Below are 25637 nucleotides of genomic sequence, written 5' to 3'. Positions count from 1 at the left end.
CACACATTCAAATACTACAATGAAACAAAAAAATACTCTCCAGTGACAAATGCAAGCAAATATTGTGTTGTCAGTACAGTGCCACTAGCCACATGTGGGTATTGAACACTTGAAATTTGATTATTGCAACCAAGGAACTGATTTTTAATTTAATTTAAACAGCTGCATGTGACTCATGGCTAGTGTATTGTACATTGCAGCTCTAGAAGAAGATAAGTAATATACCCTCATCATTCTATACTGATTGATAACATCTAAATTAGGGCATTCAATTTGTTGAGATGTGAGATTGGGTGGAAGGTATGTTGTAGAGTGATATAGACAAACTTCAGTGCATTCAGAGAAGAGTAATTGTGAGAAAACAAGAAACTTTATCTATTAGAACTAGATTAAAGGAATTTGAGGTGGCCTTGGTGGGAAAATAATAACTCATGTAGGCATTTAAGAGTACAATGGTTGGAAAATAATTAAATTTATTTTGAAAGTTTTTTATAGAAAGAATTAGAACCAATGGGTAGCCTGATATAAGCAAGAGGTTTCTAATGTGTATTCCCTTATTTAGAGGAGACCAGTCCTTAGCTCCTCTTGGCCTCTGCAGTGATGTTATAGTATTATAATTTCACTTCCTCTCACTAAGAAACATTCCAAACAAGGGAATCATCCTTGAGTAACAATAGTTCCACTCTTGAGACCTCAAGCATTTTAATGGAAAAATTGGATACTTTTATGCTGAAAGGGAGATTTAGAGACAAAACTTATAAAGCTCTGGAGGGGATCTCATCATATACTTTTAGAGTCAGCAAGAATCAGGGTTTCAGGCTCTATACATTGACATAATACTTAGTTTCTCTCAGTGAGTTTGTGGGTTTGGGATTGTGATCTCTGGTTCTTACTGGAATCTAGAGAACAACGGGTTACCAAATTCTAAATAACTTTCTTAAGCCAGAAGCCTGCTGCTATGATTCCACTAAGTTTTCTCCTACAGATCACAGTTTCCCTAAACTTCAATCATTTAGACTACTGCTTTCTGGACCATACATTTCTTAAAATTAAGTTATGACAATGATGTTTTACTATTCTGTCATCATACTCAGCACTAGAGATATTCCTTTAAATTTGGTTTCCTCTTCAGAGCAGCATTATTCACAATAGCCGAAAGGTAGAAACAACCTAAGTGTCAATCAACAGATGAATGGATAAACAAAATGTGGTATATGCATACAGAGGAATATTACTCAGCCTTAAAAAGAAAGGAAATTATGACACGTGCTACAACATGGATGAAACTTAAAGCATTATGCTAAGTGAAATAAACCAATACAAAGGATAAATACTGTATAATTCCACTGATAAACCTAGAATAGTCTAATTCATAGAGGCAGAAAGTAGAATGGTGGTTGCCAGGTGCTGGGGGTAAGGGAGAATGGAGAGTTATTTTTTAAGGGATACAGAGTTTCTGTTTGGGATGATGAAAAAGTCCTGGGGATAGTTCATGATGATGGCTGCACAATATTGTGAATGTACTTAATGCCACTGAATTGTACATTTAAAAATGGTTTAAATGGTAACTTTTATGTTATACATATTTTACTACAATAAAAAAATGTTTTTAATTTCATTTCCTCCTACCTTGGATTGCATTAAACTATCATTGCAGTATAAGTGAGGTCATCTATAGAGAATGGCTAGTACCGTTTTTCTGTATTTTTCCTCTAGCAAATATAGTTTAAGAACATGTTGATCTGATTTCCAATCACATAATCAGGTGGATGGGCATTATTAGTGCCATATGCAATAGTCATGTCCCAGGCATCAATAATACCCACATTGAGATCCACAAAAATATCCCTCATGATAAGATTCTGAATATAGCCGTGAAAGTCACTAAACATCTCTGCATTTAGATATATCCCCCTGGTGTTTTCAGTTTTAAGGATCACCTTGGTCTCTGGGCTTCGCGAGAATAGACGTTCAATGGCCTTTTGAACATTGATGGCCCTACGGATGAAAATGTGGATGGGAAAGGGTCTGAAGTGCTGGCCGAGGGTAATGACAATGGCTGTATCACTGTCTCCTGCTACACGGTCAATTTCCCGTGGGATATAGTTTTCATCCTTCACCGAGAACAGATTTTTGGTAATAAATGGATGCCCATGCTTTTTCCACTGAATCAAAATGTGTCTTTCGGTATCCAGAAGCACATGTGTTTTAAAGATCCCAGTTCCATGATGATCAAAATACTTTAAGGCTGATGGAAGACAAATCAATAAATCTTTTAACAAAAGGAAAATAACGATATAATTTAAAAATGCACACGTTTGTAAAATTCTAACCAAGATCACTTCTAACTATAATAGCATTGCTGCCTATGGGGGGAAGAGAACTTTACCAGATGCATTAAAACCTCAATAAAATTTTGAACTTTTTATCAGAATATAGGAAGAGGAAGAAAAACATCAATTATTTGTGAATAAAAAAATGAAATTTAGGGGCTGGCCCAGTGGAGTAGTGGTTAAGTTCTTGTACTCCACTTTAGCAGTCCAGGGTTCGTGGGTTTAGATCTCAGGAGTGGACCTACACACTGCTCATCAAGCCATGCTGTGGTGATGTCCCACATACGAAATAGAGGAATATTGGCACAGATGTTAGCTCAGGGACAGTCTTCCTGACCAAAATAAAATAAAATAAAATTTAACTTTTTATTAAAAGCCCAAATCCAAACATTTGGCAAATTATAAAATAATAATAAAACAAACAGCAGAAAAGGATAGCAAAGAATTCCAATTATTATACAAATAACCTCAGAAGTCAACTATAATTTCAAAATAAAGTACATACTTTTCATCACTTTTTGTAAGTAGTAAATCCACTGACGCAGTGTTGAGTCTCCCATGAGGTAAATAAGTTTTCTCTTCAAGCAGTCATTTATGATTTTTGTTTCATTTAACTCGATCTGGTTGCAAAATGCTGTAATCCACTTTCTTTTCACAGTATAACCACTGGGGAAAGGAGTCTTCATTCCAATCTGACATTTATTTTCTATGTTCTTCCTCTCTAGCAATAAAAATTCCCACAGTAAGCAATTTTTATTACCACAAATTATTTCAGAAACACCTTCCTTATTTTCTCCCTCCATTTCCTCTTTTCCCTCCACCATTCTCTACTTCTTCCCTCGTCTTTTCTACAAATGTTTATTTAACAAGGTCACATTAAATGGATAAATTGAAAATTCTCACTTTTGAATAATCTCACTAATGAATAGTTTTTCCTGGAGTGGGGAGAGATTTTCTTTTGTGCTTTCGCAATGTCTCCCTGGGCTTCACCTTGTCACCAAGGCCACTCAACTGTGAGACAGCTACCCAAATCAGGAGCAAATGTGTGGCCGTGAAACAGCAGGACTCGGTGGCCCAGCTACATATTGTACCAATGACTGGCCTTGCTGAATTGTGTATCTCCTTCTCCCCAAGCTACTTATCCATTAAATAAACTTGAGCACATTTATGAAATGAGGGTCACACATTGTTTATTTTGTGTGTACCAGAATCATGTTTTCTGGTTAATCAGAAACCCCTTAAATGTTTAATTGTGCCCAGACCTGAATGTAATATTCTCAGTGTGGTCTGATTAGTGCAGAAAAAGGGAGGACATTACCTGCTTATTCTGAATACTCCAGTAGGAAAGTAGCCTGAGCTGTATTCACTGACTTGTATCAAGCTTTTACCTGTGTAAGACTCAGGCCATTTTTATATTTTATCAAGGAAAACCACATCTTCTTTGTCATCTACCTACATCTATTTGTTGGGATTTGGGGTGTAAGTTTAGGAACTTGAATTTCTCTATAATGAACTACGTCGGGTTTATAAATGGCTCTGAAAAATAATAGTCTGGCATTATCTTCTAAGAAATTGCCTGACTTTACTAGAAATTATCGTCCAGGCAAGAGGGAAGCCACAGGGATGTGAAGAGGACTCAAGTTGCCTCAAGAGTCTAAGAGCTTTCTTTGGTATAAAAGTTGGGCATGGATGATGGTTGCCATGCCAGAGAAGGGATCTGTCTTTTCCACACACTGTGAGCTTTAGGTCTGGGTTCATGATCTGTTTATAGCTATGTTCTCCACAGGGTTTAGCAAAGTTCTTTGTCTACAGTAGATTCTCAATAAACATTTATTGAACGCATGAAAAAAGGGCAATGATAAATGTATACCCCATTGATTATTATAATGGAGATCATTTGCTTTTCTGAAATTCACTTTAACTTTGTTATGACCACTGAAGTTCATGGGATAAAACTGAAGAAAACCCACAGAAATTGTTAGTTCGTAGAACTTTAACTGAGATGGTTTGCCTGAAAGAGAGATTAGAAATTAGAAACAAACGAATTTCCTAACTCTGTAACTCATCTGAGACATTTTCACCAGTATACAATCATTGGATTTTCAGGAATTTATTTAAACACAAATAACCTGTACATTTTGAGAGTAGGCAGCTAAAATTAAGGGTTGCCTAGCCTTTCTTTTCTGACTCAGGATGAAAATTGATTTGAATTGATATGAAAATAATTTCTAAAAATAAAATTTCTTCTCTAAAACCCAAGATTATTGATACTATGTGTTCCAGGTGATGAGAGGTTGAAATGGTTAATGTCAAAGAAGTATCTCTTAAAGTATGAACATCCTTTAAATGGGTAAATTGTGAACACAGCAGGCAACAGCACAATAGACTTACGGTTACATGGTAAGACCTCGATAGAGGTAAAGTTCTTCATCATTTCAACCCCCATGTTGGACCTTCAAGAAATGAGAAGATAAATTAGCCTGATATCTACCCAGACACCAGAATGAATCACTGGCTTAGAGGAGTTGAACCACTCTTGGCTCTCTGCAAATGCTTTTTTCCTTTATTTTGATATATTTAAGATATTCTGGGGAAGTAAATGGGTCAGGAGTCTGGGAAACTGTTCTCCTGCTAATGGCAAGGATCCAGAGATCCAGAGAGAGTCACTCTCTCTCCTTGTGCAATTAATCAAATGTATATATCTTTGATTTTACCTTCTAAATGATTTTCTACCACAAGCCATCCTCTCCATTTTTACCACCATAGTAATTCAGACCTTCATCGACATTTTCCTAAGCCAGTACTTGTCAAACTTAAGCATGCATCGGAATTATCTGGAGTGGTTGTTACAACTCAGAATGCTGACTGAGCCTCATCCCCAGAGCTTCTGATTCAATAGTCCTGGGGCACTTGAATAGATAACTGCACCTCCATATTCATAGCAGCATTATTCACAATAGCCATAATGTGAAAACAACCTAAGTGTTCATCAATGGATGAATGGATAAAGAAAATGTAGTCTATATATACAATGGAATATTACTCAGCCTTAAAAAAGAAGAAAATTCTGCCATTTGTGACAACAAGTATGAACATTATGTCCTGGAGGACATTATGCTAAGTGAAACAAGCCAGATACAAAAAGACAAATACTGCATGATCTCACTTATATGTGGAATCTCGTCAAACTCGTAGCAACAGAGAGTAGAATGGTGGATGACAGGGGTTGGGGTAAATGAGGAGATATTGGTTAAAGGGTGCAAACTTTCAGTTATAAGATGACTAAGTTCTGGGAATCTGATGTATAGCATGGTAGTAATGTATTGTATACTTGAAATTTGCTAAGAAAGTAGATCTTAAGTGTGTCACCACACACACAAAAATGCTATGTGAGGTGATCGATATGTTAATCAGCTTGATTATGATAATCATTTCACAATGTATACATATATCAAAACATCATGTTGTACACTTTAAATATATACAATTTTTATTTGTCAATTATACCTCAGTAAAACTGGAAAAAATAGCTCTGGTGTGGGGTCCAAGAATTTGGATTTCTAACAAACTCTCAGGTGGAGCTGAGGCTGCTGCTCCAAGGACATTACTTCGAGAACCCTGTCCTAGATTTTTATCATACTATCTTTCTGCCCCTTCGGTTTATCCCACCTGAATATACCCTCTCCGCTGCCTGTTTTATTCCCCTACACAAAATCTTTCCATCATTAACCTACGGGATAAGGACCAAGCTCCTTAACTGGTATACAACCTCCTATGAGCATCTACTTCTCCAGTCTCATCTTCATGCACTCTCCACCTTCACTAGCCCCCAGGAGTCTATTTTCTGTACTCTCTTATCTCCTCGAGAGTAAGACTTAGGTCAACCTTATTCACTATAAGATTTCAAGTGCTTAGCACGGCGAGCTTCACTCAAGGTATAGGTCTTACTAATTAAGATGACTACATCTGGTCAATTGAATTCATTCCATCAGAATGAAATCCATCTAGGAGGGTGGACTTCCAGGGTCAGAGCACAGAGACTTCCAGGAGGGACAAAGGAAGTATTTTTCAGAATTGAGAAGGATTGCCTGAATTCTAGGAAAGGATTTTTTAGGTCAAGTGAGAATAATATTCCCCTTATTAAGGGTGCCAGAGGGCTGGAGAAGTGAGAGGCCAGGGTGGCTGGACAGTGAGGGCTGCATAAAGTGGTGCAGTCATGGGAGACAGTGCTATAGCCTGGTGACTTTAGAATAAGATAGATTGGGATTCCAATTCTGACTCGCAACTTACTCTGGCCAAGCTATTTAACATGTCTGTGCTTAAATTTCCACACATGTGAAATGGCCATAATAATTGTCACTACAGAGTGTTTTACTGAGGATCCTATCAGACCTATCTTTGGCCCAAGGTTAAAATTTGCCTCAATGAGATGCTTGAACTTTTGAAACTTGAAACATTTACTCTTCTACATCTATTCCAGGTAAGGTTGAAGTTGACAAAAGAGACCAATACCTGGCTACCTTGTAAATTTGGTTACCAAAGCCAAACTTTGATGGGACATTAAAATTAGGATTAAAAATACATCCTCATGGTATAAAGGCATTCATTTCAATGTGTCTTATCTTAGTTTTGAGTGTGCATATGTGAGTATGTGTCTATTACCTTTCAGAAGGGGGTCCGTAATATTGGACCATAATGGAAACTGAAATTGTCAATAACTGTGTTGCTTGTATGATATCTTCTCATGTGGTAACCTCTTGTTTATTTTCACATCATAATTATCAATAAAACTCTTAAATTCAAAAGCCTTTTTTTTTTTTTAACTTTGAAGAAGTGAGCATCTGAGGAGGTAGCATCTGATGCTGTGGCCAAGGTTGGGAGAGAGAACCCGGGAGGGAAAATGTACTTACTATGTCACAAATGAAAGGGAAACAAGCTTAGTCCCAGGAATTGTGGGAAGGAAAGATGTCGTAGAACCTAGCTTGGACCGAAGAAGGAGCCCTAGAGCTTAGCAATAGAATAATCCATGAGGGTACTTGGATATGGAATCACCTGTGAAGCCAACTATTCCTTGTGTATGCACTAAATCACCTGTGAGGAGACTCAAATCTCTACTTCCATGCAGTGGGAAAAAAACTGGACAGTTTGAATAGAGCAGGGGATCCAGCAAGGAAATGCATCTGTTGGTAAGTAAAACAGGATTGGACAGATTACTGTCATCAATAAAGCCCACTTGAGAAGTAAGATTGGACCCAAAATACACACGGCTCTGCCAGACCAGGGACTTAGGATTTCCTGAGAGCAGCCAGGAGAGTGTGCAAGGAGAGTTCTTCCAACCCAGGCTGCAATAAGGACCATCTCAACAAGGAGCTACGTGTGGCCAACAGGGAATAAATCCCATATATATAGGTAGTCGCTGCCCATAGAGTTAAGCCATGGCTCTGAGACCTTCAAGACAGGAAGGCCTCTATGTCTCCATGATTATGTTTCTTTAGTTATTACTAAAAGATTTATTTGAAAAAGTCCAGCCTCTATTGGCTGAGTCATAGGATAAAAGGGTTTTTCCATACCTTGATCAGGAAAACAAAAAGAAGTAAAGGTGGTACGGGATGGAAGGGAAATCTTGTAGATATGTAGGGTCAATTGTGCCCCGCCCCCTGCCCTGTGTTATTATGATGTTTGAACTGGATTCGAACCTGAATTTCCAGGATATTATGCTATCCAGCTTGCTCTTCTGAACCCACTTCGAAAAACCAAGGTCTTTCTACAGCAGCAGTTACCAAACTATGGAACAAAAGTCCTTTAAAATGATCCATTAAATAAGTGTTCCACAGTCAAATAATTTTGGGAAATGTGTTGTGCTCTGTCCCTGCTTGAAGGGATAGATACTAAAGTTACTGAGAAGGCCTGCTGCAAAGAAATCTATTTAATTATTTTCCCAGATTGTGTTTCACTTATTCTTTCGTTCAACAGTTGAGAACCTTCTGGTGTTAGGCATTGCGCTAGGCCTGTGAGACAGAATGGCAGCCCTCAATGGCTTCCTATCATACATAGATGGCCTCTGAGGTTCTGCCTACCTGTCTGACCTCGTCTCTCCCTCACTCTTTGCATTCCAACCTCACTGGTCCCCCTTATGGTTCCTGGAACATTCCACCACAACATTCTTGCCTCAGGTCCCATTTGCTCTCTTGGAAATGGTATTTCCCCCAAACTTCACATGGCTCACTTCCTCACTTCATTCAGGTTGCTGTTCAAGTTCAGGTTGGTGCTCAAGGCAGGCCTTACCTGACCACTCTTTTACAATAGCATCCACCATCACATTCATACCCCTTATTCTGATGACTTTGTTACACATCTATTTGTTTATTTGTTTCTTGTCTTTCTACACCACTAGAATGTTGAATTCCAAACACCTAAAGCTGTGTCTGGAATACAGAAGGTGGTAACTACTTACAAATTGAATAAATGAATGAATGAATGGTGCAAAATTAGTTACAGTTATTGCCTCACCGAGCTTACGATTTAGCAGAGGATATAAAAAATATATTTGAAATTTAATAGTGTAATGAGTGTTATGATTGGGGAAGAACAGAATGCAATGGAAGAATATGGGACTAGCACTATACCCAGACTTGGGGGGAATGATGCTTAAACCAAGGATTATGAAATGCCAGAACTGACAGAGAATATGGTCCATTTGTGAAATAGAAGGAGTTCAATTTGACTGACAGAGAACAAGGCAGCATAAAAGTGAGACAAGAGGCTGCAGAGCTAGGCCAGTCCTTGTAAACATATTAATGAGTTTGCATTTCATCCTTAGAAAAATGTGATGATATTAAGTGTTATAAGCTAGGACAATTAACAGTCATCTGCATTTTAGAAACATTAGTCTGGGTGCAGTGTGGAGAATAGATTGAAGGATAAAAAACTGTAGGCAAGGAGGCCAGCTCTGGTGATTGTTGCAATAATTTAATTGAAGTATGGTGATAGTTTATACAAGGATAGAGGCAACAGCAATAGAATGAAATGGCTGGATTCCGGAGATATTGAGAGGTACATTTCATTCATAGGATTTGGTGATTTGTTTGATGTAAAGGGTGAAGTAGACTAAATAATGATATCATTCACCCCTCCCCTTTTTATTTTGCATAGCATTAATACTTTGTAGGATTGGTATTCCACGGAATGTATTTTAGGAAATATTGGTCTATAAAAAATTACTGAATCTGGAAGTATTACAAACCGTGGAGAACAATAGGCATATGTAAAGCACTTCATTGGTAATATTCCTTATAGCAACTAGTCGGGATGAATAAAACCATGGTTGTCTAGGTGACCTGTATGAACCCTGTGAATATACTTCCGCTGAACTGACTCTGAGCGATGGATCTAATTCCAACCTAGTCAACATTCACTGACATGATAAGGGAGCTTGATTAGGAAAAGCTATTAGGCACAGTTGGGCTGAACCTAAGTCTACCTCTTTGTATCTGTTATTGTATTTGAAGGCCTGTTTACCTGTGGAAAAGGCTCCATTCTTCCTTTCTAAGATAGGAAATGTTTCTATTCCTGGTGGTCACGTGGGTTAGGGCATCACAGGGAACACGTGGAGGCCTCACGCAGTAGAAAGCTTCTTGGTCTCGATCGTCTAGGTACTTGCACAGTTCAGCACTTGAGTTGAGGATCAGGCCACACTCAGATGGGACTCGGGAGGTGCCATTGGCAAACTGGCCCGTGAAGATCACCCTGTCATAGCCTTGGTTCCTTGCTCTCCAGAGAGCTGACACCCCTTCACTGGGATGGATGAGCAGGAGAGACAGAGAGACCTGGCCCTCCCAGAACAGAGTGAAGCTGACAAGGTAGGTGCCGTTGTTGAAATCTGTCACCTTTCCTGAAGCGCCTGCCTTCAGGGCTGAGGAGGATATTCTGGCCCTCAGGAAATCCCCTCCATATTCCTCCCTGTGTCCCAAGTGGTCCCTCACCTCCAGCAGGATGTCTAGCTGATCCCCCCTGCAGTATGTGTCTTGCGGGCTGAGGATGGTGACTCTGCTGTGTGAGGCACTGGTGGTGGTGTTCACATGGGTGAAGGGTCTGGGTGGGATCAGCTGGTCTAGTTTCTCCATAATTCTCTTTATTCTCAGCTCAGTCTCAGCTGGTGAAATTGCTGGATCCAGTGATGCTTCAGGGTGTATGGACTTTCTGAAGATGTTCCATTGATTCAGAGTGACAGGGCTTCTCAAGCTGAACAAGAACTGAAGCATTGAGGGAACAGGGATATATTATCAGCAAATAAGATGGCTTGGTTTTCAACATAAATTATTATGGTTTAGTTTACACACATTTCGTTGTGATGTAATCAAATATCAAAAATTGATACTAACTAGTTTTCAGTTTTGGAATCATAGGAATTGATTTCCAGGAAATGTGACTTCCTCTGCTGCCGGCTGGTGATTTTATTTGGAAGTCACTGGCTTAAAAATTAACTATGTAAAATAAATATATATCATTTCATGATTGAATTTTAAAGTATTTACCTTTGCCAGCCCCTCATTTGGCTTATTTCTTCTTTATAAAAATCATATAGCCATATTATACACAATGTGGAAAACAGCAAATTTAAAAAAATATGATCTTATCTAAGCTTTGCTGTATTTATGGCATTTTTTATTATGTCCACTCTTTCTTTTTCCTTCCGTGTATATATTTTACCTAGTTGAAATCATACTAAAAACATAGTACTAATACTTTTTTGCAGCTAATACTATGTATTATAAACATTTTAATGTTATTACATAATTTTTATGATCATTATTTTTAATGGTTGCATAATATTGCATCAAGAGGATATAAAATGAGTTATGTAGCCAATGATATTGGACTACTGGATTATATTTATTTGTTTCCATTTTACATCACACTTGGATATTTTCTAACACTTATACATATACAGGGTTATTTCCTTATGATGGATTTCTAGGGATGGAAGAACCAGATCATATATTATTGAATTATGTAATCAATTGGTCTAAGAACATAAACATTTTTATTCTTCTTGAGTGTCAAATATATTCTCAGGATAAGAGTTTACATTGCCACTAGCAATATGTAAGACTACCTGTTATGCCCTGCCAGTGTCTCATTGGTCACTGCAGCAAACAAGGCATAGAAGTTATGAGTAATGCTCCTTAACAAGAGTACTGAGGCAAATATTTACTCAAATGAAATATTCTTTTTGCTGACAATGAATGCCATTATACTCATCTGGACAGCAAGGTAACTGGAGGGAATGCTAACTACCAATGTAAAGTCTGTTCAGGTCCCAGAGTCTCCCAAGCCCCGTGGAGGTACTGGCCTCCACATAAGACCACTGGCCTGTGGCCTAAAATGAAGTGGGTAAAGCCCAGATTGGAAACCTATTCCTGTTTGTTTGGTTTTTGCTTTGTTTTGTTGTTTAAGTCGACTGCTGTTTAATATTTATGCAGAAAGGCTTGGAAGCTCAGGTATACTATTTCCTCTATCATAAGAGTTGTCAAATATTTTTCTGGAACAAGATATTTAGTTATGTCAAAACAATTATATAGCACCATATATATCATATTATAATAATTAGATAGTTGCCTGAACAAAATATTCATACAAAACTATCTTCTGATTGATGACTTTGAATAGCTACATGCTCACAGAGAGAAAGGAGTTGTACCTGGATATCTCAGTTGACCAAATCTTCCTTACAAAACTCATCAATTTAAATATCTTTGGTTAAATTATAAAATGTTGTCATTAAAACTATTTGCAAATTTGACAAGTGAAAACGGAGACTTACTATTATTTTGGATAAGATTTACTTTAATACCAGTGTGTTTCAACTTTATTTTCCCTCAAATACTTGTTTTACTAATATATTTCTTTTCTTCTGAATGGTCTATTTCCTTTGTCCAATTTTTTATTTTGATTTCAACGATTTTTTTTTTATTTCTCGTTGATATCAGTTCTTTATATAACAAACATCTTCACATTTAGTTTCTTAATTTTGCAGAAAATATTTGTTCATTGGTTGACATTTTTACAAGTATTTAACACTTATAGTTGAAGCCCTGAAAACTTCCTTTGTGACATACTTCTGTGGCTTCTAATCTTAGACTGTTCTCCAAGCTTTCATTTTCTAAATATTCAATTCAATTTTTTTCCATATTTTCTATGATTGAATTTGTTAATTCTTTTGCCTATCTAGATTTAGCCAAGTGGACAGAAAGGCCTACTCTACTGGTTATTATGGTAAATAAAGATAAGCTTTGCCCTCTTTACTAATCTTAATAATAATAATTTAAATTTAATTAACTATTACTGATTAATTATAAAAGGAAGACATACAATTATTATTTGCAGCTGATATGATTATATTCCCAGAAAGGCCAATCTAGTAAGAAGGACAAACACATAAACTTATTACCAAAAGCGAATAATTTGAAAGATATATAAGTAGAACTCCATGGGTACCTAAAAGAGATTGTAGCAAACTTGGCCTGGGACAGTTAAGAATGGCTTCATGGGAGGGAATGGGAGTTATTGTTTAATAGTCACAGAGTTTCCATTTGGAGTGATGCAAAAGTTTTGGAAACAGAGAGTGGTGATAGTTGCACAACATTGTAAATGTAATTAATGCCATTGCATTATACACATAAAAATGGTTAAAATGGAAAAGGTTTATGTTGTATATATTTAATCACATTTTTAGAATTAATAATGTAATATGCCAAAAACCATTAAATTATACACTTTAAATGGGTGAATTGTTGCAGTATATGAATTATAGCTGAATAAAGCTCAATTTTTTAAAAAATGCCTTCACAGAGCTGATGACATTTGATTCTCAAAAGATGAGAGGGAGATTACCAGATAGAGAAGGATTTTTAGGCAAAGCTATCTTTGGCACTGAGATTTTTATCTTTTCAAGAAAAACTTTATCTTCACTATGTCTCCATAAACTGTGGCCATAAGACCAAAACCATTAACCTTCCCTCAAGGACAATTCTTTGAGTAAAGAAGGCAATTAGTGTCAAAATAAATAAATAAATAATTAAACCTAAATATTTGAAGGGCTTGGAGAAGCTCTGAGGAACAGAGTAATAAAGAGAATCCGCCATCTTAGTTTCCGTGTGTCTGATGTGGGCCTTCATTGATTATAACTAAGCAATTCTGCTCCCAGATCACTTTATAATAACAAATATCATAAAGTTCTTATGTTATAAAGACCCCAGTAATAACCAAATTAAAGAAGAGTCTAGGCTAACAGATGCTACAGACATTCTAGAAGATTTTGAAGAATTGTAACTTATTCTTCTTGCGTTGGGACTTCCAGAGCAGAGTTTTCATCTGATTAGCCAGGGCTAAGATATGTTTATTCTCAGGTTTGTTAGGATTCTTGTTTTTGGGATTCATTTCCTGACGCTGAGTCCTAACTGATTGAGGGGACAAACTCTGAAGTAAAGGATTTGAGGATCTTCTCCACTAGCCCTTGGTCATGCCTGGAATCCCAGCTTATTATTACTCTGAGGGTGAGACTGCTGAGGACTCGGGTTATATAGCTTAACAAGACATCAGATATTCCTAGAAAATAAGGATTTTTCTTTCAACACAGATACAGTGATTACATGATTCAGTAAAAAGAACACTGAGTTTTGATTCCTAGTGTCACCATTTACACCTGTGTGATTATGCATTAGATGAAGCTCCATTTCCTCATTGTTAAAGTAGGGTTCTTTACACATGGGACATTCATGTTGAAAGATAATGATAGAATAAACCTCTTTAGTTTCAGAAGTGCCTCTTCTAAGTAGCAACTCATTGGATTTTTTTTAGTTTTAATCCACTATGAGAACCTTACCTAACCCTAACTATCATCTCTTTGGGAATTGGGCTACAATTTCTCTTTTTATTTCAAGCATACCTTGGTATGCTTTTGCATAAGACCGAACAAAGGAGGTGTTTGTTAGAGGCAAGAGTCATGGAAAGGCATGACGTCGAGTGACCAAGTGCAGATTCCACACCTTTATCATGTTTCCAATATCCTCATTTTCGCTTACATCTTGACTCTAACCGGATTCATCAAATTTAGGTAAGGCAGGAATTAACTGGTGTGGGCAGACCTGAGGTAGACATCTATTTTTGTTTTGTTTTAACTGAAATACAGTAAAATTGACTTTATTAAATGAACAGTTCTACAACTTTTAATATGTGTCTAGATTTGTGTAAGCACTGCCATAATCAGAAATCAGACCAGTTCCATCATCCCCAGGGACTGGCCCTTTGTAATTACACCCTCCCTTCTCCCCTAACCCCTGGCAACCACTGATCTGTTCTCCATAGCTATGGCTTCACCTTTTCCAGAAATGTCATAAAAATGGAATCATACACTTTGTAACCTTTTGAGGCTGGTTTCTTTCCATCAGCATAATGCCCTTGAGATTTGTTCATGTTGATGTATCAGTAGTTTGTTTGTTTTTGTTGCTGAGCGGTATGTATGGATGTACCAGTTTGTTTATCTTCATTCGTTGAAGAGCATTTGGGTTGTATCTTGTTTGGGGCAATTATGGTTAGAGCTGTTATAAACATTCATGTACAAGTTTTATGTGAATATAAGTTCTCATTGCTCTACAGCAGTGATTCACATCCAGGGCTGATTCTGCCCTGCAGGGAACCTTTTGGTAATGCATGGAGAATTTTTGATTGTCACAACTAAAGCAGGGAGGGGGGAGGGGGATGGGGAAGGGGGCAGGGCGGGGTGTGCATGGTAGTGTTGCTACTGGCATCTAGTGAGTAGAAGTCAAAGAGCATTATCCTACGATGCAAAGGACAGCCCCCAACAACTAAGAATTATTGGCCCAGAATTTCAATAGTTCCGCAGTTGAGAGACCCTGCTCTATAGTAAATATCTAAGAGTGGGAATTACTAGGGTATATGGTAAATAAGTGTATGTTTAACTTTATAAGCAACTGCCAAACTGTTTTCCGGAGTGGAAACTGTTTTGGCATTCTCACAAGCAATGAGAGTTCCAGTAGTTTCGCATTCTCACCAGCAGTTGATATTGCAGGGTTTTCTTTAGTTAATGAAAAAAATGAATGAAATGAAATTTTTTTCATTTTTTGCCATTCTAATAGGTACATAGGGATAGCTCAGCAGAGTTTTAGTATGTATTTCCTTAATGGCAAATAATATTGATCATCTTTTTCATTTGCTTATTTGCCATCCATATATCTTCTTTGGTGAAGGATCTATCCAAGTTTTTTGCCCAATTCTTTATTGAATTGTTTGTGTTCTTACTGTCAAATTTTGAGAGTTCTTTATATATTATGGATACAAGTGCTTTATTGAATGTGTGATATGCAGATATTTTCTTCTAGTCTCTAGCTTATCTTTTCACTCTCTCAACAGAGTCTTTTGCAAAAGAAAATGTTTTAATTTTGATGAAGCCCCATTTATCTTTTTTTTAGTTTTATGGATCACGCTTTTTGTATCACATCTAAGAACTCTGACTAACCACAGGTCATTAGGATATTCTGTTTTATTTAAAACTTTTGTGGTTTTACATTTTATATTTTTTAGATCTATGATCCACTTGAGTTAATTTTTGTATAAGGTGTGAGGTTTAGGTTGATATTCATTTTATTACCATATGGATGGCTGATTGTCCCAAACATTCATTGTAAAACTATCATTTTTCCATTGAATTGCCTTTCGACATTTGTCAAAAATCAATTAGCCATATTTGTATGGCTACATTCCTAGACTTTCTATCCTGTTCTACTCATCTTCATGTCTATCCCTTCATTAATTCCCTACTATATTGACTATTATAGCTTTATAGTAAGTCTTGAAATTTTGTAGTATGATCTCAAACTTTATTCTTCTTTTTAAAACTTGTTTTGTCTATTCTAGTTCCTTTGCTTTTCCATATAAATTTTAGCCCACCTATAGCTTTATATTTAAAATGGGTGTATTATACATAGCTTATGGCTGGTTCATGTTTTTAATCCATTCTGATAGCTACTGTCTTAATTAATTGATATGTTTGGACTATTTATATTTAATGTATTTATTGATATGCTCTGACTTGGTTGCCATTTTATTAATTGTTTTCTATTTGTTCTTTCTCTTTTTAGTTCCTGTGGAACCATTTTGAAACACAACTAGAGCTCTCTGTTTTCCTTAACAAAGTTTGCCGTCAAGGGAAATTATTTCACCAGAGCTTAAACAACTTGGATTTGCCAAAGTCTAACCAACCTGGGGGAAGGAAAATACCCAAATCCAGCTCCCCTCTAGCCTTCTTATTTCACCTAGATGAGAAGCACTTGTGAAGGTTACAGCTTAGGGGCACAAGCTCACTAAAATACTTAGACTAAAGCATAGGACTATAGAATGCTTCTCCTCCCCCATACCTTATCAATACACCAATAGAGGTCCTGTATAAAAACAGGGGCTGACAGCTAAAAGCGCTGTAAGCCTCAGACACTATTTAAAAAGGAGTCTCTAGGAAAACTCAAAGACAAAGATTCTAGGGGAAACAAAAACTAGGACTCTAAAGGAAATTTTAGCCTCTGACACAATATCTGTAGTAAACAGTCTAACTCCTATCCAGATAAACATAAAACCTCACACTAAAGGCCTGCCCACCTCACTTCCAGTTTACCCAATATACCATGTCCAGCTTTCAATAAAAGATTACAAAGCATTCAAAAAGAAAAAAAGCACAGTCTAAAGAAACAATGTAAGCATCAGAACCAAACTCAGCTGTAGTAAAGATTTTGGAATTATCAAACCAGGAATTAAAAATAACTATAATTAGTGTGCTAAGGGTTCTAATGGAAAAAGTGGGCAACATAAAGGAACAGATGGGTAATGTAAGGAGAGATACAGAAACTCTAAGAAAGAATCAAAAGGAAATGCTAGAGATAAAACACTGTAACTGAAATAAAGAATGCCTTTGATGAACTCATTAGTAGGCTGAACATAGCCAAGGAAAGAATCAGTGAGTTTGAAGGTAGGTCAATAGAAACTTCCCAAAATGAAAAGCAAGATAAAAAAGAATAATAATAATAAAAAAGAACAAAATATCCAAGAACTGTGGGACAAATACAAAAGGTATAACATACACATAATGGGAACACCAGAAGGGAAAAAAAAAGAGAACAGAAGAAATATTTGAAATAATAGTGGCTAAGACTTTTCCAAAATTAATAACAAATACCAAACCATAGATCCAGGAAACTCAGAAAATACCAAGGAGAATAAATACCAAAACATCTACAATTAAGGGGCCAGCCTTGTGGCATAGTGGTTAAGTCTGGCACACTCCACTTCAGCGGCCTGGGTTCACAGGTTCAGATCTCGGGCTCAGATCGACACCACTTGTCGAGCCATGTTGTGGCAGTGACCCACATACAAAATAGAGGAAAATTGACACAGGTATTAGCTCAGGGCTAATCTTTCTCAAGCAAAAGCAGAGGAAGATTAGCAACAGATGTTAGCTCACAGCGAATCTTGCCCCCCCCCCCAAAAAATCTACAGCTAAGGATATAAAATTCAAATTTAAGAAAATCAAAGACAAAGAGAAAAATCACCATAGAAGCCAGAGGAAGAAAAAACATCTTACCTATTGAAGAACAAGGATAAGATATCTATGTCCTATTCTACAAAACCTGTAAATATATTAGATACATGACCAAGGGAAATTAAGGTTGAAGGTGCAATTAAGGTTGATAACCAGCTAACCTTAAAATATGGCGAGTATCCTGAATTACCCAGGTGGGCCAAATGTAATCACAAGAGTACTCAAAAGTGAAAGAGAGAGACAAAAGAGGGAGAACCAGAGAAATGTCACTGCGAGAAGAATTTGGCCCAATGTTGCTGGCTTTGAAGATGGAGGAGCCAAGAAAAGCAGACAGCCTCTAGAAGCTGAAAAAGGCCAGGGAACGAATTCTCCCCTAGACTGTCCAGAAGGGTATGCACCTTGATTTTAGCCCAATGAGATCCATTCTAGAATTTCAATCTCCAGAAATGTAAGATAAATCTGTATTGTTTAAGCCACTAAGTTTGTGGTAATTTGTTGCAGTAGTGGTAGAAAACTAATACAGTTATAACTGATGTTTTAAAATCGCTGATAATTCCACCTTCTGTGTTACCTCAGGGTTGGTGACTGTTGTTTATTCCCTTGCAGGTTGTGATTTTCCTGGCTCTTCATATGCTGAATAATTTTCGCTCATATCCTGGATATTTTAAATATTATGCTATGAGATTCTTGGTCTTGCTTAAACCCTAAGAGTAATGTTGATTTTTTTTTAAATCAGGCAATTGATCTACTGCCACAAGTTCCAATTCAACTTTTGTGGGCTCTAGTTCCAAGGTCTGTTCAGTTCTCAAAGCCTTTGCTGTGCTATTTGAATCTGTCCCATGCATGTGACATCTGGTGGCCAGTCAGGGACCTGGGCAGCGGTCTAGCCTGTAGTTCAATTCTCAAAGCCTTTGGTGTGCTATTTAGGGTAAGGTCAACACAAGCTAAATTCAGATTTGAACCCAGAAATTCACCCACTACTTTATGGGATGGCTCTTTTGAGCTTTGTCTTCTCTGCAATTTCTCCAACCCTTTCCCATTCTCTGGGGTCCCTATTTTTGGTCCTTCAGCCAAACAAATGGAGCAGGAGCTCCTGCTCCTGCTTTCACCCACCCCAGTGAAAAACTTAATATGCTTCCCTAGATTTCCTGTAGCACTGAGATCAGGCAAGAAATTTAAACAAGGTCTGACAAAGGCAAGCTGAACACCACATTGGGTTCCAAACTCTTAAGGGAAATATTGTTTGGATAAGATTCAGTGTGTAATGAGGTTTTAAACTTGAACAGAAGTAAAGTAAAAAGGAAAAATATTAAACTTTCTATTTTTAGATAATTGTAAATTCACATGTAGTTGTCAGAAATAATAGAGAAATCTCATGTACCATTCACCTGCTTTCCCAATGGTAACGTCTTGCAAAAGTGTAGTAATACATCACAACCAGCATGTTGACCCTGCTATAGTCAAGATACAGAACATTTCCATCACCACAAGGCTCCTTCATGTTGTACTTCCTTTCCACCTCCAGCCCTCCTCAACCCCTTAACCCCTGGCAATGATTTATCTGTTCTCCATTTCTATAATTTTGTCATTTCTAGAATATTATGTAATGGAATCACACAACATATGAGCCATACATATGAGCAAGGAAAAAGAAAGAATTTTGTGCCAGGCCCTTAAAATTAGGCGTATAAAGGGGAAAGTCTCTTTAAAATAGTAGTAGCAGAGCTAGGATCAGCATTCAATGCTCAACTTCACTCTTAGCCCAATTGCTTCATTCTTTTAATAACTTGTTTCAAATATACATATTTCAAATATAGATACATTAAGGATATATACATATTTCAAGTATATATAATATTTATATATACATAAATATTAAATATAAATATATATACTTCAAATACATACATATTTCTTATATATATAGACCCTAATATATAGGGTCTTTTTCAGAAGACTCTAAGATATTTTGTTCTCCACGATGCATCTGACCAAATATCACCAATTACTACATAATCCTCCTCTTCTCTGTCATTTTCTAACCCGTTGGTTTCTTCCACTCATTGACTGAAGATTTTGAAGAACTGGGCTTATAATCTTCTTCGTCACTAAAAGCCCTGACATCCTCCAAGTAGACCTCAATATCCGGGGAAAGAATTCTTCCAATACCTAGATCTCTTTCTTGCTTAACCTTCTCTGCTGTAAGAGTAGTCAGACAGCAATTCAACTCCTTGTCACCTTGCCCAACTTAAGTGTAACCACATCTTTTCTTTCCTACCTTCTATTTGTTTCTGTTAGCGTCTTTCCACAAGAATTTAAATGTATTCAAGTATCTCCCAAATTAAGAAAAACTTTTTGAGCCTCCTAGTCTCCCTTTAACCACTATCCTAACTTTCACTTATTCCCTACCGCAACTCAATTAAGCTTCTCAAAAGTCCACTTCAATCCCTGTGCTTACTTTCCCTCCTACCACTCACTTCTCAGACTAGTGCTTTTTTGTTCCTCAGGGCAATATCATTAGCCATTCTTTCTTCTCACTCTATAATTCAACCAAGGAAATGTCACAGACTCCAATGACTTGAACTGCCATTTATATTCTGATGCTTCCTTAATATATTTTTCTAAACCAGATCTTTCTCAGCTTCAAATCTGTATACTCAACAATCTACTGAAGCAACATCTCCATTTAGATGACAGAAAAGCACCTCAAACGTAGACTGTTCATATCTAAACTTTTATCTTTTTGCTTCCAAAACTATTTCTCCTACTCTGTTCTATATTTCAATGAATGGCATCACCAGCCATGCAGCTGTACATGCCTAGAATAATTCCTGCTTAACCCCACCTCCTCACGCTGACAGCTAATCACTATTTCTGTCAATTCTATCTCAAATCCATTGACCTTTCTCCAGCTTCATTGTTAGTACCTTATTTCAGGTCACCATTACCTCTCACCTAGATCACTGAACAGTCTTTATTTAGTTATTTAACAGTTCTTTATTAAGCACCTACTATGTGCTAGACACTGTTCTGGGCACTTGGGATATACCAACAAATAAATGCAGATAAAAAATCCTTGCTCTTATGGAGGTTGCTTTACAGTAGATCAAGATAGACAATAATCAATAAACATAATAAACAAGTAAATGATATATTATTTTAGAAAGTGATAAGTATTATGGCAAAAGAACATGTCAAACAGAGTAAGGGAAATGCTAAGAGGTGGGGGTGGGGCTGTTTATAGTGTTAAATAAAGATGACATTTGAGCAAAAAGGAGAAGGAAGAGGGTTAGCTATGTGAAAACCTAGAGGAAGAACAGACAGACGAAACAGCCAGTGCAAGAACGTCTTGGGCCAGCTTAAGTGGGTTTCTGTGTCCTGTAATTAAATGAGCCTGATGAGACACAGTGCCAAGGAGTCTGGGCCCTAGAATGCTACATGAGGAGCCACTGAAGGTGGTTAGAGTAACATTCAAATTTTTATTTTAGAAATATAATCTCAGATTCTTGAACACAGAGATGATGTCTGATATTTCTGTATTCCCAATACTTAGTCCAGTGCCTGACACACAATCTATACTCAACAGATGTTTGTTGAATGGATGATTACAGCAGGCTGAGACTGGGGTCAGGGAGATTAACTAGAAGATTATTTCAACACCATAGATGAGAAATGACAAGGGCCTGGAATAAAGAAAGACGATGGGGATGGAGAAAAAAGGATAGATTTGAGAGATATCTAGGAGGTAGAATTTATAAGACTTGGTGGCTGATTGCTTGAGAAGAGAGGTTTGGCTTTGTTGACTGATGGTCTGTGGCAACAGGAGAGAGAGGAAAAAGAGCAGAGTATTTGTTTCCATTTGATTTTGTTTGTTTTGTTTTTGCCAAGAAAGGTGGTGAGGGAGATGATAAATTCAGGGTGTGTTTCTTTGTGCTGGTAACACCAGTGCAAGACTGAAGTGGAGATAACCGATGAACAGCACATATGCACGTGTGGGACACGGAGGAGGTTTCAGCTCTGGGGCTACATAGGCAGAGATTCTCAAACTGTAGCGAACATAGGAATCAGCTGGGGAGATTGTTAATACTTCATAATCTTAGGCCCAAAGATTTCTTCTCAGTAGCTCTGGAGTGGGCCCCAGGAATCTGTATTTGACACACACGCACAAACACGGGTGTTCTGGTGCAGAGAGCTTCCAGACCTCACTTCAAGAAACACAAATATTGGTAATGGATGGGACCTGAGCATATGATTTAAAGGATACAGTGTGAAAGAGAAAAGGATCAAAGGAAGAAACCTAGAGAACACAGATATATAGAGAGAGGACTCACGAAGAGAAACATTTTGAGCTGTGGTCTGAGAGTTCTGTTATTGACCATTTCACATCATTGTCTGAATGTCTTAGACTTGTGATCCTTCTCATTTGGAGCTGGGAGTTGGTGTTAGACAAAGGTAAGGGAGACACTTTTAGAAGAAGTTGGGTTCAAATTTAGAAGAAATGGCTAACTAAGGAGTTGATCTCATCAGTGCCGTCATCTGTGAAAGTCATTTGTGAGAGTTTTTGATCAGGACAAGAAGACGATGAAAGCAGAATTTTTGAAAGACCAGTTTTGTACTCAGTGTTTGGGAGGAGGAGAAAATGAAGCAAGATCTGTTAAGAAAGACTGCAGAAAGGGAAAATCAAAAAACAAACTGAGCTATGCAAAGAAAAAGGAAACCTCTAAGAAGAAGGCAGAGGACTGAAACAGAGATTTCATTGGATTGGAGTCTCAGAGCCAGGATTGGAGAGAATTTTTAGGCAGGACGGTTAGTAGTGCCAAATACTATAGAGATGGCTGCAAATCCACCTGCCACTAAAAAAAGAATAATAGCATATATATTGTCAAAGGGATTGATGCTGAACAAGGAACCCTGTCATCCACATCTGTTGCTAAGATGACATGCTTTTTTCATTTTTAATCATTGCCTTGATAAAAGTGAGCATTCAAAGTCACTGTGACTTTCTCTGAATTCTGAAAAAGGAAAGAATTCCTACCTTTGTGTGGTCTTTTGAAGCCAAGTAAACAACCCAGAAAACTAAGATAAATATGAACATCAGCAATAATTTACGCGTTGTGGCATTTGGAAACAAAGTGAGTACCCTGTAAGAGAAGACAGAAGAAATAATCACACATTAAATCCAATAAACATGACATTGCTCTGTATGTTTTGGTTCCTCCTCAGTACTTTCCAGAATGGGATTGTGTTCTTTAAGCTTCTATCTCCTAGGTTTTCAGAAAGTCCCGTTATATGTTCTATTAGGAATCAAAAACAATGGTCCTCTCTGGTTCCTGACCCTCAGGTTAATTCTTCAGTTTGGAGTTACATCAGAGCTCTGAGACTTGTCTCTCATTCAAGGACTTGGTGGGCATAGCAAGGTTTTAGAAACTGTTTATCCTGAAAACACTTTTTTCCAGTGCCCTTCAATGAATCCCCATCTCTAAATCTCTCTCAGATACGAAACACATTCACATCCATGCACGCAGACGTTCGTTACCTGGTGCCCCCTCTCCCTGGTCTTACCTGCCTCCTGAGGCTTCATTCTAAACCTCCCATTTGTTTTCTTAGGCAGCTTCTTTCCACCTCTTTCCTCCTCTCGCTAAAGTAATTGAAAAACATTGCAATAAAAGGCAAGGATGTATTCTTTAGAAAAGGTAATTGCTGAGTGGCCAGAATTTTAGTTTTTTAAACCTAGAAGCCCAAAAGTATGAGCTAAATTATGGCAATGTTTCTCAAAATTTTTGTTTGTGACCCACAGTAAGAAAATCATATCAAATCCCATTTCAGAGCTCACACACACACACACGCACGTCTCATAAAACAATATTTATCCTTATTGCGAGCAATGCACTGTGATATTTTCTAGTAATTCTATTTTATTCCTTTCCATTTTATATTTTCCATACCAAATAAAATAATTGTACTTTCCCTAAGGGTTGAAACGCATCATTTGAAAAGCACTGACTGGTCTATGGTTGTCCCTCCCGTCTCTGCCATTAAGCCTGCAAAAAAGAGTTGGAAAGTACCGCACCTATGCATGAATATCTTCTCCATCATATTCTCATATTCTCTCACGGCAATTACAGCCATCCAGAGCTTCTTTGGTTAAAGCAGTCTTTGTATTTATTTCAGGGTTGGAGTTCCCCTCTAAGCTTCATTGATCAAAAGCTGAAATGCCATTTGTGGCCACAGTGTGCCAGCTGGAATCACAGACCTCCCTTTCGATGGCCTGTTCCTGCTCACCCCACAGACCCAGAAGAAAGAAGCCAGGAGGAAGCTCTTCAGTTTGTTTTAGAGAATGGACATATCTAATTCCAGCCCAGGGTCACCTTTGGTTGAGGCCTTCCATAGTTTTATACAGAGTGCATTGCCTTTGCTCACACCTTTGTTTTGTGTCATGTGGGATTAGCCACGTCCGCAATAGCAGGAGAAGATTCTGAAAAAACGGAAAGACAAAAACAGAAGAGCTTGTCCAAGGTTCCTGAACGACTGAGACTTGGTTTGGCTAGTTCCTCTCAATGTGTGGAGTACTTTCTTTGTAAACTCCTTCCTTTGCTCTAAACAAATGCATATGTTAAGCATTCCAACAATGATTTAAATTAAATCTCAGGCCATGAAAGGAAGAGCCACAAGGTCTAAATCCCACTGCAACTTGCATCTGTAACAAGGTAGGAGAGAATCTAAAAGAGCAAACTCAGTGGATGTGGGGACCACTGTCACTAAAGGTGGTACATGGTCACAGTGTAGCCACCTACCGGGTGGCCTGCTACCACCATATTATACCAGCCATACTCAGTTTGCATTGCTCTGCATGGGAATATCTACAGAGTTAGAGATATTTAGATATAGATAAATCTAGATAAAGATATAGATACAGCTATAGAGATATGGATATATCTAGATATCTACGTATAGAAATAGAGAGATCTAGATACAGATACACATGTATGGATATACATGCATGTATTTCATATATATGATATATATATAGAACATTGGTTTGTTTGCATCTGTGCCAATCCCTCCAGGCACATATCCATATAACTGTATGGATATCAAGACTGTGATCACAGCATGTTGGAGATTGGCACAGAGATGCAGTAGATAATTTCTAAAGGAACTTATTGAAAAAAAAGATATAGATCCCGCCAATCCTTCCCCACCCCTGATAAGGCATGTTCCTTTCTACTGCCTTGTACTACGATATTGTGACAATTATAATAGTGGGTCCAGGATTCTTAAACTGAACCCTGGAAGCCTTCTTGCTTGTATGGAACTGAGAACACTTGGTTCCATAAATCCTTGATGAGAAATGTGTGCTCCGAGCCACAGCATAATTACCACAACCACATAGATAATGGCATGGTAAACAGACAAATGCTTTGTACCCCTAAAATATATAATTAACTCATGTTGTTTTCATAATATTTGTTGAGCTAGTTGGCACAGATACTGCCACTCCTGTGTAACAAAGAGCCTGGGACACAGAGAGGGGCCACAAAACTGGTCTGAGGTCACGGCGTCAGCAATTGAGCCGCGTCCAGAGCTCCGGGCCCTTGAATTGTGTGCGCTTGCAGCCCACAGGAATGGATGCAGTGGGTTTAGGGTGCGGCTCCACAATCCTTGAGACTGATTTGAGAGGAAATAAACGTAATGAA

At 37.6% G+C, this 25637-nt stretch overlaps 1 protein-coding gene across 1 annotated transcript; it reads right to left on the bottom strand.

The window, feature by feature from the left end:
• Nucleotides 1-1712: 1712 nt before the first annotated feature.
• LOC101407602 (NXPE family member 2) lies at nt 1713-24096 on the bottom strand. The gene is made up of 6 exons (XM_014785252.2): nt 24011-24096; nt 22976-23081; nt 9852-10585; nt 4721-4786; nt 2839-3050; nt 1713-2248 (listed from the first exon to the last, which is right to left on the bottom strand). Exons 1-6 carry the CDS (start codon nt 24067-24069, stop codon nt 1713-1715), a joined length of 1713 nt encoding a protein of 570 aa, XP_014640738.2. The 5' UTR covers nt 24070-24096.
• Nucleotides 24097-25637: the final 1541 nt, after the last annotated feature.

Source organism: Ceratotherium simum, chromosome 7 (genome assembly GCF_057802395.1).
Source record: "Ceratotherium simum simum isolate JZ-2026a chromosome 7, ASM5780239v1, whole genome shotgun sequence".
NCBI lineage: Eukaryota > Metazoa > Chordata > Mammalia > Perissodactyla > Rhinocerotidae > Ceratotherium > Ceratotherium simum.
This window is presented reverse-complemented; position numbering and strand designations above follow the sequence as displayed.